Consider the following 15,407-nt stretch of genomic DNA (forward strand, 5'->3'; position numbering starts at 1 on the left):
TACTTAGGCATTCACTCAGAGCTTAGGGGACAGAGGCTTGTTGAACTCTTGGAGTTGAGACTAGGCAGGGTACATAGTAAACTCCTGTCTCAATAAATAAAAACATCAAAATAATGAATAAAAAGCTGAAATTACCATCTACCAGGAGCATCTTCAAGTCCTCCAATGAAGCCATTAATGGATTATGTATTCATCCTGGAAATTCTTCATGCTATACATATAAATACATACAAGAAACACTTGTCCATATTAAGGTATATATATGAAAGTATAATTTCAGAAAAGAATGTTACAGTACACTTTCAAAATTTATGTAGAGCTTAATATGTCTGTATATAACATTACCATGAAAAGATATATCTTTTCTTTTAGCATTTTAAATATTTTTTACCAGAAGAAGAACAAGTTTGTTCTTATCTGGTCTCTGTGGCTTGCCTTCTACATGATGATTTGCATTTATATGCATATCCCATATATATGTGTATTTTGTCCACACCAGATGTAAGACATTTTTGATCAACAGTAATTGTTCTCTGCTCTTACTCTGCAAGCTTTAATGTTTAGCTTTAATGTTTCTCACTAAAGTCTTATAAAATTTTGTTTCTCTCCTATTAAAATTTGTAAAAGCCAACTACCTGAGCACCATTTCATTAAGACAGTCTTCACCTTTTTAAATTGTTCTCTCGTGGTTTTCTGTTTGTTGAAAAAAAAAACCAAGAAGCCTCATTTTTAATGGAAGTCTGTTAGGAGTGAGTTTTAGCAGGTACTATTGGCTGCAGCTCCAAGTTTCTTGTCCAATGCATAATTCATGAGACTTTCTCTGTAACAGCATCAGTTACTTCAGGAAGTTGTAGAAATAATGTATGAATAAGATTATATCATATGATAGTGTGATATTTGGACTTCACCTTGTACTTTTGGAAATATTCTAGTTTGGTTGCCAGTGTGCCATATGTTTATCCTGGTCACGACAGTTCCCTTTTTGCTCCTGACTGTCCCCTCATGCTCTTCTCTCTTTCCTCCTTCAGTGTTCTCCTCCCTCCATTTACTCCCTGTCTCTTATTTCTAATGTTAATATGATTGGCTATTGCTGCTGTTGTATAATTCATTGTAAGAAGACACATTTGATGGCTTTAGGACCTTAGGGCTCTCCTTACCTATATTCAGATACTTGGGATGGAACTTCAATAACTAGACCAGCATGCAAGCTTCTTTATATGCTGGGCCATAGTGCCCACACTGACTGTGTCTGTTTAAAACATTGTTCGTCTCTGTCAGTCCCAGGTTCAATACTTCTGTAGTGATTTTCTTGATTTCAATCAATCTGTAATTGGGTGAAGCTATTTGTAGTAGAAATGCATATAACACAAGCAGAGATAAAGTTTTCAATATACCACACATGCTTTTGGACCCTGCTTAAAAAAATAGGAATGCCACTGGGATCCATAACATCTTAAAGACGTAATGATTTTTTTGAAAATCACAATTTGAAGTGAAAGTATTCTTTGCACATAGGTGTTGATCCAATGACGTTTTATAAAAATGGGTAAAGGTAATTACTCAGGTTACAGTCATAGATACTGTACACGAATTAACATAATTAACACACTTGAAAATTGAAGATGACCCTGAAGGTGCCAAAGTTAAAGTCAAAATGGGGAAGAATGAATAGGTAACCAATTCTTGGAAAGTCCATGAGCCTCTAGTTAACTTTTGACACTATAAAAAATTAACTATTAAGATATGCTGTAGAGAAGGGTGTTATTGTTAACCATTCTCAGAGTTCTGAGAATCCAAGGACATAACAGTGACTTTAACTTTGCTCTGTTGAGGACCTCATTGTTGGATTACAATGGTCAAGGGCTTATGTGAGGGGCAACAATTACTTAACCTGTTAAGAGCAGAAAACTAAGAGTCGGTTTCTACTTCTTTTTATTCATTTTTAAAATTTTTCTTGCATATTTTATTTATTTACATTTCATATGCTCTCCCCTTTCTCCCCTCTCCCACACCCCCTTCCCCTTCCCCTGCTTCTCTGAGGATGCTCACCCTCCCACCCACCCAGTCCCACCTCAACTCCTGACCCCACCAGAGCTCCCAGGCACTAAAACATCAACCAATGAGTACACATGGAGGGATCCATGACTCCAGCCACATATGGTTGCAGGTTTCTTTTTCTATAAGCAACTTAGTTTTCAGAAAACACAGCAGTCCCCTGAGAGGAATCTCACCATACTGAAAGGCAACACCTCCTTTGACCGTAACCCATCAGTTCCCACCCATTTCATTGAGTCTATATGACATTCCCAACTCTCACTGAAGACCAAATTTGGAACACATGGACCTTGGAAACACCGCAGCAGTGGGCAAAACTTCCTTATCTGTGTCTCAACTATCTTCTTTGTTTTTTATTTAATGCTTCAGAGGGAAGACAATGTGGTGTGGCATGTAGAGATAAAACTTTGGATTCTCTCCAATCTATTTCCGGTTTAAAAGCACCAATTAGGAGCCAAACATAACTAGGGAACATATTGTCATCTTAATATCTGTCACTTCCTATATAGTGGGAGGATTTTAATAAACTATGTTCTCTAGATTTGAAATGTATATTTGAAAAATGTTAACAACAATGTCTAGCACATAATAACCAAAGAATTAAGGACCAATATAGTACGTTTTTATTTTTATACTGCTCATTGATAACCTGTCCTATTAAAAGATTTTATTGAAAATATATTTTCTCATAAATATATAATTATCATAGTTTTTATCTCACTTCCAATCAAATACCCACCTTATCTAACCCTATGCCTTCTTTTTTTAAAGAAAATGAACAGAAAAAAAGAAACAAAATAAACAAAAAAATGAAAGAAACAAGAAACATAAGAAACACAGAAAACCCATTAAAAAAGAAAGTAATGAAACCATATATATACATATATAAATAACCATATATATAAAACCATATATATATGTAAAGCCATATATATATATATATATATATATATATATCAAAGGACAACATAAAAAGCAAATCATTAGTTAACAAAAGGATGTACATTGGTATTTAAAATTATATTGAAATCCAGGAATCTTTTATTCGTTCACTGTTTAGGCTAAGCCTTGACACAAGGCAGACATTGGGGCAGTTACTCTGAATGGTTAGTGTATTGCAATCTTGGTGGTGGTTTTTGTCTTTGTGCCCTTCTGTTAGAGAGCTTGGGGGGTGTTAGGTTTTTTGAGTCTCTGTCTTTCATAGTAATTTTAAACATATTAAATGCCATACTCCACAGTTCTTTGACTGTTTTGAGGGCTACTATCTACTTAGCATTTTTGAGTTAAACAAGTTTGTCTTTTCTTAGTTGTTTCAACCTATTTCTTACAAACATAAGAGACCAAATAAATCTTTAACTTTGCAATTAACTATATCAGTACTTAGTATAACTTGAATGCAATTCTGAATAGATTAAGGATATACTTATTTATAGGGTGACTGACTAATAACTAGTATTTCTTCATTATAGTAGTTTTATGAGACTAAAGCCTATTAGGTTTGAACCTTACAAATCATAATTCTGAATTGAAGCTCTTTGAGTATTAAAATAAAACTTTTAAAATCATGAGCATAGGCCATAAAGAGGCCAGGCACTTTTTTATTTAACCTTTTTATGATACGCCATCAGAGAACTAACTGTTTCCCGTTTGATTAAGTTTAAGTCGAAGCCAGTGTCAGGACAAAAATGATTAACAAGGGCCCTGTATGTGATCTGCTCCTTAAGCTGAAAGGAGGGGGTGCAGGAGCCTGGGCACAGCTCAGGCAAACTGAAAGGGAGAAGGTAGATTCTAAAAGCCAGTGATTCTTTTTTTTTCCTTTTTTTTGTGATGTGATTTCTTTCTTTTCTTTTTTTATTAACTTGAGTATTTCTTATATACATTTCGAGTGTTATTCCCTTTCCGGATTTCCTAATCCCTCCGCCTCCCCTTCTTTATGGGTGTTCCCCTCCCCATCCTCCCCCCATTGCCGCCCTCCCCCCAACAATCTAGTTCACTGGGGGTTCAGTCTTAGCAGGACCCAGGGCTTCCCCTTCCACTGGTGCTCTTACTAGGCTATTCATTGCTACCTATGGGGTCAGAGTCCAGGGTCAGTCCATGTATAGTCTTTAGGTAGTGGCTTAGTCCCTGGAAGCTCTGGTTGCTTGGCATTGTTGTACATATGGGGTCTCGAGCCCCTTCAAGAGCCAGTGATTCTTAACACTATTATTTGCCTATTATTTTACCCCTTCAGTCTATAACAGAAAACATCAGGCATGCATATAGAGTTGACATCACATTGCATTATTTATTTGATAGTAGCACTTTTTAAATAAAAATTTCTGTTATATTTATTATTTCTCTCATCAAATCCATAATCATTTCAATAGGGTTTGCCTCAGTCCTATTTATCATAATCGTCTCCCCCTCATGACCTGATTGCTGTTGTTGAGTAAGATTTCCTTCATGGTAACCGTCATAAACTAATGAAGACATTTTAATCATTTAATAAATTTTAAAATGTCCCATAGTTTATATATGTTTAATCATAATTTTTAGAAGACAATGCTAATGTTAATAGTTTAAACAATTCAGTATCTATAAAATCAATGCCAAGTGCATTACCAAAAAGTTTGCCTGACTCTTACATATGAAAATATGGAAGTGAAGTATCAATACCTCAATAAACAAACATTTTTAATTTTTTGTCATATTTTTTCCATCTTTATTAGCTTGAGTATTTCTTATTTACATTTCGATTGTTATTTCCCTTCCCCGTAACCAGGCCAACATCCCCCTAACCCCTCCTCCTTCTATATGGGTGTTCCCCTCCCCGTCCTCCCCCCATTACCGCCCTCCCTCCAACAATCACTTTCACTGGAGGTTCAGTCTTGGCAGGACCCAGGGCTTCCGCTTCCACTGGTGCTCTTACTAGGATATTCATTGCTACCTATGAGGTCAGAGTCCAGGGTCAGTCCATGTATAGTCTTTGGGTAGTGGCTTAGTCCCTGGAAGCTCTGGTTGCTTGGCATTGTTGTTCTTATGGGGTCTCAAACTCCTTCAAGCTCTTTCATTCCTTTCTAAGATTCCTTCAACGGGGGTCCCGTTCTCAGTTCAATGGTTTAATTTTTATCTTTTATCCATCTGATTTCTAGGACAGAAATTGCATAAAAATATTATCCCAATTTAAAAGTATCTTTAGAGACCTTGGTTGGTTCGTGCCATGTGTTGTTGCCCAGAATGCCTTTAGCCCTGAGTTGTTTTAAACTATCTTTTTGTTACAGCTATTATACATTATTAACCATAGACCATAAACTATAAATTAATATTTTCTAAACAAGATATGCAAACATAGTAACCTTATATATTTAAGATTGTTCAGAATTAAGTATGTAATGGCCACATATATTTACTCATTTAAAACTGAGAGACAAAAGTTTTTTTTCTTTTCTTTTTTTAAATTTTAGCTGTAATTTTAAGAGAGAAATTCCCTCTTACCTGTTGAATCCAGTTTACACAGGCACAGATATTTTGTAGCTATCTGCTTTCTTAGTGGAGAGGCTGAGAATCTTCTGACCTTTTCCAGGGCAGCTGGCACAGACCAAGCTGACTTGCTGCTAACATGATTCAAGTGGGAGGCTGGGCTCCAAGGGCAGCCCCAGTTTATCAGTGTTTGTTCTCCTCTGTTCAGCCACTTCTTTTCTAAATATGCTTGAAATGACGTAAAGCTAAGTGAAGGTGTCAACAGCCAGCAGATGCAGTTTTCATAGACTCAGATATCCCTCCAAGGGGACCCAGACATTCTATAGTACAGGAGTTAAAATTAAAAATATAAAGAGCTAATAGACCTTCTGGCCATTTTTTCCTGCAAAAAGTGATTAGTTTTTCTGACCATACTGTTAAGCTTGGATTCTCTGCCAGGTATCTGAAGACCTTGAAGTGTATATGGACTAGGTCCATTGGCTGTCAATTCCCATCAGGTAGTGGTTGGTTACTCCCTCATTGTTGGTCACGCAAAATCCACTTAGATCACCAGATTTGTAGCTGGTTTGGTGATTAACTTTTTCTGTTGGGAGCACTCAAAGGTACCTTCCAATACTAAAAAACATTATTCAGTAGGGGTGAAAGCTTCACTTAAAACCAGCTTGACTTTTAACCATTTTCAGCAATAGGTCCTTACCATCAGGTAGTGGGGAACAAACAATAACAGTAACAGTAGCCTGCGTGTTTTTTGTTTTGGTTTTTGGTTTTTGGTTTTTTTTTTTTTTTGTTGTTGTTCTTATGACATTCCTTTGGCAAGAGCTTGATTAGATGCTCAATTAGATGTCATGTATTCCTGGCAACTGAAGTTTCACTTGATGGGAGAAAAAAGACTGGCTTGTTAGGTGGTTAGGACTTTGTCTAACCCATTATTTGGTGATTCCATTAATATATTTTCATATATATATATATGTATATATATATATATATATATATATATATATCTTCTGTGCAATAGGTTTCCCTACAACCCATTAAATAAATGTTCCTTAGTATTTGCTAGTTTTCTTCCCTGGATTCCTTTTCTTATCCCTTTCTTTTGTCTACTGGAGCTTTCACCCTCCCATTTCAGTCCATCCCCTGTCTCTGCATAATTATGTAATAAATTTCCCCTTCCTTGGAACACCATACCCTTCACACTAGTACTTTATACCAAACTCTGTGGTGAGATGGATTACGGTCTGCTTCTCAACGGTTTAAAAACAAATATCCACACGTAAGAGTTCACTTAATGCATTTGTCTTTTTGCGTTTGGGTTAACTCACTCAGAATGATTTGGTTTTCTGTACTCATTCACTTCTTTATAGACATAGAAGCTGTTTCCAATTATTAGTTGTCATAAATATAGTGTCAAGGATCGTGGATAAACAAATGTCTCTAGCTGTAGGTAGAGTCCTTTGGAGGTGTATGCCAAAGAATGATATGGGTGGATCTTGAGAGAGAGTTATTTACAGCATCCTGAAGAAAGGCCAGTGCAGAGGTGTTCAGTCCAGTAATTTATCCACTTTATGAGCAGTCAATTTTTTTAAATGGATCTTAGCATTCGGCCTGGTGTAAGATGAAGAATCAAAATAGATTGATTTGAATTTTTGTGATTTATTCAAGATGTTTAAAACATTTTAAATATTTCCCAGACATGAGTATTTTATTTTTATGAACTTTATGCTTAGTTCTGTACGCATGTTTCCTTAGGTTATTTGACTTCTTAATGTCCAGTCTTTTAGTTATGTATATTTTACATATTCGCCCTCTATGGGATGTGTAATTGGTAAATAGTTTTTGTGTGTGTGTTTGTGTATCATGCCACTTTATACTAATAATGCTGTTGTTTGCCATGCAGAAGATTTTCAATGATGTGAGGTCCAACTGATCTTTTACTTATTTATTTTTAAGTCTTTAATAAAACATTTAATTTATGATAACATTTCAGGGCTATCTACAATATTAGCATTTGTAAAGTATTTAACAAAGCAAACTGAAATTCAATTCATTTCTAGAGGCTTACAGGATGGAATTTTAAGATACAGCAAGACACAGAGATAGCGCAGTGCTGTCATTTTTGGCCATAGGTAGAAGTGTACCGAAAGTCACGGGGTCTAAGCATGACTTCCCATTTGTTGTGAGTACATGCATATTGATAAATCATCTCTTCATGAAAATTATCTTATTAAACAGGTGCTGAAGCCATTAAGTGTTCCTGCAAACTTGTATAGCATAAAATTATTAGAGAGAAGCATTTGAGACAACTGAAGTAGGGAAGATTGTGCTTACTGCTCCAAACTCCCTGCTATAAAACCTGTTCTTTAACTTTAAAGGGATCAACACACACAGAGAATGTAGAGACTCCAGGAGCCTCAGTGAGGAATCTGCTTTCTTCCTGAATATCTAGGAGGAGTAGAGAGAGGTCTAAAAAAAGCTCAAATGATGTCGTACAAAATTTATTAAAACATATAGAGGGGAAGAAAACAGTTGGAATATTTTTGTTAAAAAATGTAAAATGGATAGTTAATGAAGTGAATTATTTCATTAAGAGAATTACAGAAGCAATCATGAGCAATAACCAGTTAAAACAATATCTAATGTTCACATATTGGAATAATTCATATTTTTGCAAAGTCTGCTTTACCTAAAGAAATGAAACAATTCAAAGTAATCCTCATAAGAAAACCAAAAGCATTTTTTTTATAAAAATAGAAAATAACATCCTAAAATTCACATACAAAATCTTCAGAAATAAAAAAAAATTGGAGGTAGCATATGTTTGATCTCAAAATACTTCACAGATTGCATTAACCCAACTAGCATGGCATAAATTAAGTTTTGTTCCTAGTGTCAGTGCTAACAGTGTTCTCTTCAGAAAGCCTCTGCCTACATCAATGTTGTCAAGGCTAATTTTAGGCAGTTACTCTTTTATTAGATTTTGTATCAATGTCGCTGATCTTTTTTGGGATTGAGTTTTGTCAAATGTGATACATATGGATCTATTTGCATCCTTTAACTTGTCCCCATCAAATTTGGCATGTTCCATTAGTTGAAGATTCTTTCTTTTATCCAGTGTGTAATTTTATTTTGTAAAAACTCAAGTGTCAGTTGGTATGGTGCTGTCCTATTCTCCAGTAGAGCTTTTAAAGTTGTTTTTCAACCCATTGAGATCTCACACTATTAACTATGTTCAAGAAAATAATATGACAAAATTTTTCTTTGATTTGTTTTTTTTAAAGGACTAGGGGCTAGAACTGTTATATAGAGTGACCCTGTGATTTGTTTAATTGAAGCACAGTCATGAAAATATAGTATTTTCATGACAGTAGACTGATTCCCCAGAGATTTTCTTTTAATCTGTGAAGATGGTGAAGTTCACAAGGACCACAGGGCAGGCTGTTGATTCAAAAGTTTTCATGGAAATGTGAAAGACAGAGAAGGAAGTGAGATCAAAATACCCACAAACAGGCATTTTCTCAGAGATCAGCAGTCAAGTTTTAATAAAGATTCTGCAGATTATAAGAGCCATCTTTCCAAAGAAATGAAAATTAGATTTGTCAGTTTTCTCCCTTACACACATTGATTTATAGAAAGGAGATTTTCTTGTTTGTACCCTGCAGTTCTAAGGCTAAGGCTTGGATTCAGTTGTGATAAACAGTAGTGAGTATTTAATATGTTTCCCCAGGAATGGTTATGCATTTGTTCTCCCAAACATCAAGTAGCATGGATATTTATTCAAATGGTCAGTATATTATGACCTTTAAAATTAAATCATGGCTGAGTGTTTAATACTGTGTTAGAGTTCATGGATAGTATAAGCAAGGTCATGATTTAATCTCCATGATTCCTCAAATAAATTGAAATGGCACAAAATATTCTATTCTGGTATATGGCTATAGTTAATTTCATGGTGAACATACTGATCTAATAGCTTTTTTGATATTTATATTTCTAAGTAATATAAAAACAGTGGATAATTTTAAGTCTAAAGATGTAAATAGTAATTTATTTTTAATTATAAAACAAATTCTCAGTAGGTATTTATTAATCTAAAATTCAAAGTATAAATGATACTAGCAATCAGTTAATTTATATATTTAAATAAAAAATACTTATATTTATCAGTGAATGCTCACTTTTAAAGGATATATGTATATATATCAGTATATATCAGTATATATATATATATATATATATATATATTGAATAGTAAGATAGGTCGATATCTGTTAAGTTTACATTGACAATTTAAATTCTTTAAAAATGTTTAATATATCTATTTTGCTCCTGAAAATAAGTGATTTACTGAGAAAGAAACTCTATAATTTATTTCCTTTCTGTAGGACTTTGGCGATGATGGGTCCTTATATATCACCAAGGTTACCACAGTTCATATGGGAAATTATACCTGCTATGCAGATGGCTATGAAGATGTCCATCAGACACACATCTTCCAAGTGAATGGTAAGACACATGGTGTTAATGTCATTACTTTTGTTCTGCTGATGATATCACAGTGGACTGGACAGTAACTTAATTTTAGGTTCAAATTTTTGTTTTAACATTTATTTATCATTTCTTTGAAGGCCCCACCTGATTAAAACTATAAATTAGCAACAATTTATTCATCATAAACTATTGCAAAGTAACCTTTTAAAGCATAGGAAATTATTGGTTTTAGTTGAAAATATCATTCATTAGTCAAACATGAGTTTTAGAAACACTTAAGATTAGCAATTTAAAATTTTAAATCATATCAGCTTTTTAATTATTATTATTATTATTATTATTATTATTATCAGAATAGGAATCTATCACTTATATTTGCATCATTGTATCAGTTGTAACTCCAGTACCTGCGTTGTAGATGAAGAAAGATTGCGAGTTGAAGGCCATCCTTAACTATCAAATGGGTCTAGCCTGGGAAACATGGAGCATTGTCTAGTTCTCCCCACAGTATTATTTACATGGGGCACAGTGTTAGTGGTTTGGAATGTTAATCAAAATACACATATAAAAATTTTATTTAGCTCACATTTAACTTGATTTGACATGAAATGTTATGTTTCTGGTATTATTAGTACTATGTTCCATACTTTATCATATGTAATATTTATCTACTCAGTGATCAAGCAGAGGCTGCTTTGAGAGGGTAGATAGTGTGACTGGTATACAAGCCTGCATTTATAAAAGAAACATAAAAAAAGAAACATGAGGCTATGAGTATAAGGGGTTCCCTAGGGTCTTGTGGGTTTACATCCACACTGGGGTTTCCTTTCTACAAGTCCTGGAAAGTTGTGGAAGTGTTTGTTTGTAGAGAACAGAGTATTTTAATTTGTCTCAAACAAATGATCCTTTTAAAAGTGTAGTCACTTGGAAATAAGTACTTGTGCCTAACATGTAATGGAAAATGTGTTGCAGGGAGCTTGTGACACATGGGAGGTCATGAGAACCACTCTACATGGCTCCCTTGAATGTTTCTTGCTCCTTGTTCCCTTTTAACACAGGTTTGTACAGAAAGTCATCTGGTTTCAAAAAAACAAAACAAAACAAAAAACAAAGAAACAAAAAAAATAAACATAGAGCTTCAGGTGAAAAATTCAGGGAGGTGAGACTATGTTGTAGGACTCATGCATAGGCACCATGCTTACATTCTGTTTTGTCCTCTCCTTAGTTGTTTGTTGTCTGATGTCAGTTTTTTGTTCTGAAGGGCGAATATGGTTGAAAGAGAAAAGAGACCTCAGACATGAAGCCTCACCCACCATCAACCTTAACATTTTGAAGTAATTATAAGAAATTCAATACAAACAGTTATCATTTCTGTGGAATTCTGCTTCCCTATTCCTAAGTATATAGATATCCAAGTCAGTATCAAGCTAGATGCGTACCAGCCATCCATTTATTTTATTACATTTACATAACTTTGAATTTCCAATACCAAACAAAGGTTTCCTGAGAAGACTGTGGTTTATGTAATCAAAACTGTATGCAGGAACAAAAAGCAGGAAGGCATAGGTCAACTTACGTGCTAGATCTGAGTACTTAAGCACATATTTGAACCATTTTAAAAACATATTCTGTATGTGTGCGTGTGTATTTTTGTTCATGTTACACCACCAATGTGCTTTGTATATGTTTGTATACTGTGTGTTTGTGTGTTTGTGTGTGTGTGTGTGTGTGTGTGTGTGTCTGTGTGTCTGTGTCCACATCTGTACTTGGTATATGAAGTACATAAGTAAGACAAGGCCTAGGTATGTTAGAACCTTGCCTCAGGTATGCACACACACACAAATACATACAAACACAGAAACAAAATAAACTCTTTCTTCCAAAGTTCATTATGGCCATGGTATTTTATACTTTTAAAAGACTGCTTGATTAACTGAACTATTTCTCTAGTACGTCTATGAATGTATGTATGTGTGTGTTTATTTTTCTAGGCATTGCATATTCACTGAGCCTTGAGGCCAATTATTTACCAATTTTAGGCTTTAAAATATTTATTGCATTTATGTTTCTACATAAAATTAACAAAATCTATTCTGACCTTGGCTTAGTCTCTTCCATGTCCTGTTAGGTCCTCCATATTTCCATTCATCTAATCCATACCTTCTCTCTCTCTCTCTCTCATAAAATGAATAGGAAAATAAAATAAACAAACCCAGAATTAAAAAAACCACATTAAACACTACTAAATGCACACACACACACACACATACAAATTCACATGTACATGCATATAAATGCACACACAAACATATCAACAATGGACATACAGCAACACACAAGCATACAACATATATGCATATGTATACACAGGCACACACAGGCACATCAAAACCAAATGTCTCTGCCAGAGCCTTACTGATACAGATTAAGATGATTGTAGCTAACCATCAGACTGAGCACAAGGACCCCAATGGAGGAGTTAGAGAAAGGTTTGAAGAAGCTGAAGGAGTTTGCAATTCCATAGAAAAAAACAATATCAAACAATGAGACCGCTCAGAGATCCAGGGGAACTAAACTACAATCAAAGAGTACATACATGGATGGACCCATGGCTTCAGCCGCATATGTAGCAGAGGATGGTATTGTCTGGCATCAATAGGAAGAGAAACCCTTGGTCCTGTGAAGGCTAATTTCCCCAGTGTAGGGGAATGCCAGGGTGTTGAGGTGAGAGTAGGTAGGTGGGAGTGGGAGTATCTTCACAGAAGCAGGGGAGGGGGGAAGGGAGGTTGGCAGAGGGAGGAAGGGGAAAACATTTGAAATGTAAATACATAAAATATGCAATAAAATAAATAGAAAAGAAAGAAATGCAGAATCAGAAACCATAAACAAAATCAAAATTTTAGTAAGATAAAAGATGCTAAAATAAAAAAAATATGAGAAAAAATCTACAAGAACACTATTGAATTTGTTTCATGGTGGCCATCTACTGCTGGATACTGGTCCTACTTTTTAGTGTTTCATATACCCAGTAAAATTTCACTAGACTGCACATATTTTTTTCCTTTGCAAGTAGTTGTCAATTAGTGATAGTCTTATGGTTATATATGGAAGAATGTTTCCAATTCTCCTGCTTGGTGTCAGGTCCTTCTGTCTTGAACCTGTGCAGGTCCTGGGCATGGCGCTATAGTCGCTAGGAACTCATTTCTACAGCAGTTGCACAGTAGCTATAAAATTAAATTTTGTTGGTGTCTTCCATCAACTCTGGCTCTTACAATGTTTCTGATTACTTTTTTTTCACATTGTTCTCTGAGAACTGAAGCGCAGGATTCCTATATTCCATCTCATGGAGTAGGTCTGAAATTCAATCAGAAAATCATCGGTGACTCCCACATTGTTTGTCACTACTAGACCAGCTTATGATACCAACAAGCCGCCTTGGTTGACCACGGCTTTTGTAGCTGAGTTGGTGGTTACCTGTCTACTAGTAAAGGATACCTTCCAGTTAAATTAGCACTACTCAGTAAGGGTTACGTCTCCATTTCGGTGCCAGATCTACTTCTTCATGTTAAATAAAGTATGGAAGTGCTATCTTCGGCAATACAGTATTAACATTAATTTGTATAGAACAATCACTATCATAGGAAATTCCTTGGTAGTTCCCATGTAGCCCCATTGGACAGCACCTAAAATAGAAATAACCCACTTCTGACACTGGAGAATTTATCTGCTGGCAAAAGAAGTCTATTTAGGGCATTATCTTCTCCATTATTTGATGAAAACATTTAGCTTTCTTTGCTATGTGTATGTGTTTTAAGAAGTTTCTAGAGTCCGAGGTTTTCACTTAACCCATCAAGGATTCTGTGTTAGTTGTTGCTCCCTGCATTGCCTTTCTTATTCCCTGTTCTCTACCTCTCCCCGTTTAATCCTCCAGTTCGTCTTCACCATGTCTCCAAAATATGTTATTTTATTTTCCTTTCCTAGAAAGATTTTCCCTTCCTTACTAGGCCTTTACTGTACAGCAAACATCTGGTTATATGTATTGTGACCTGTTTATCAAAGACAAAATTCTATAGCTAAATAAATATACTCTCTATTTGTCTTTTGAGTGTGTTACTTAACTCATAATTGTTTTCTTCCCTTTTCTTTTTTCTTTTATCTTTTCATTTTTCAGCTCCCTTCCCTTTTTGCAAAGTTCATAAACATCCACCTCCTCTCTTTCTCTCTCTTACCTGAGAAATATTTCACTGTATAAGTATACCATATTTTCTTTATGCATTCTCCTAATGACAAACGTTGTGGCTATTTTAATTTCTGGTTGGCTATTAAGGATAGACAAACAGTGAACATAAGTGAGCATGCAGCAGCAGTCAGAGTCCCTTGGGTAAATACCTAAAAAAAGTACAACTGGATCTTGAGGTCAATCTGTTTGCAATATTCTGAGGAAGTGCCTCATTTTTCTCCATAGTGCCTCTGCAAGCTTGCATTCCCACTAGAGATGCACTTGTAATTGGTAAAGATCTTTTCACTTTCTGGAGGCTTCCACTTTGTCCAAATTATTATGCCTTTTGGCATACAAAAACTTTTCGGGTTCATGGGGTTCCACTATTAATTGTTGTTCTTCATGCCTGTGCTATTAATCGAATGTTCAGAAATTTATTTCCCTGTATCATAGGTTTTAAGATACCCCTTTGTTTCTCTTCCATCAGATATAGGGTTTCTGTCTTGCTGTAGGTTGAAGTCCTTGATACATTTGGAGTTGAATTTAGCAAAGAGATAAGTAAGGATTTATTTTCATCTTCTAAATACAGCCAACATGTTTAACCAGCACCATTTGTTGAACATGGTCTCTTTTTTCCCAGTGTGTATTTGTAAATTCTTTGTGAAAAATCAAGTGTCAGCTAGTGTGGGGACCTAATTCTGGACTCTCATCTGATTACATTGATGAACATGTCTGTTGTTATATCTATACCATCCTGATTTTATAATATACTAATATTATTTGAAAGTACAACTTCAAATTGAGAACAATGGTAACTTCTGACATTTTATCATTTAGGAATTTTTAACTATCCAAAGTACTTTGTGATTTCAAATAATACTGAAAGTGGTCATTTCAATTTATGTGAATAAATTAAACGGAATTTTGATAGCAATTATGTTGAATCTGTTGAAGGATTTTGGTAGAATCCCCATTTCTTGATATTAAACCTACAAATCTATTAACATGAGAACTCTTTCCAGTTTTTGATATCTCTTTCAATTTCTTTCTTAAATATTTTAAATTTCTTGATATACAAGTTTTTTGCTTACTTGGTTAGATTGCATATACTCAACACACACTACATATATACGTATGTAATATGTATATAATATATTTGCTATATATAATATATTAATATATAATA

At 34.8% G+C, this 15,407-nt stretch overlaps 1 protein-coding gene across 2 annotated transcripts in view; it reads left to right on the forward strand.

The window, feature by feature from the left end:
* Fstl5 (follistatin-like 5) overlaps window positions 1-15,407 on the forward strand; it is a 654,395-nt gene that overhangs the window by 474,393 nt on the left and 164,595 nt on the right. For both annotated transcript variants that reach the window (NM_001271195.1, XM_087628612.1), the window contains 1 exon segment: window positions 9,897-10,017. In NM_001271195.1, the coding sequence (NP_001258124.1) occupies window positions 9,897-10,017 (121 nt within the window).

Source organism: Rattus norvegicus, chromosome 2 (genome assembly GCF_021556685.1).
Source record: "Rattus norvegicus strain SHRSP/BbbUtx chromosome 2, alternate assembly SHRSP_T2T, whole genome shotgun sequence".
Classification (NCBI taxonomy): domain Eukaryota; kingdom Metazoa; phylum Chordata; class Mammalia; order Rodentia; family Muridae; genus Rattus; species Rattus norvegicus.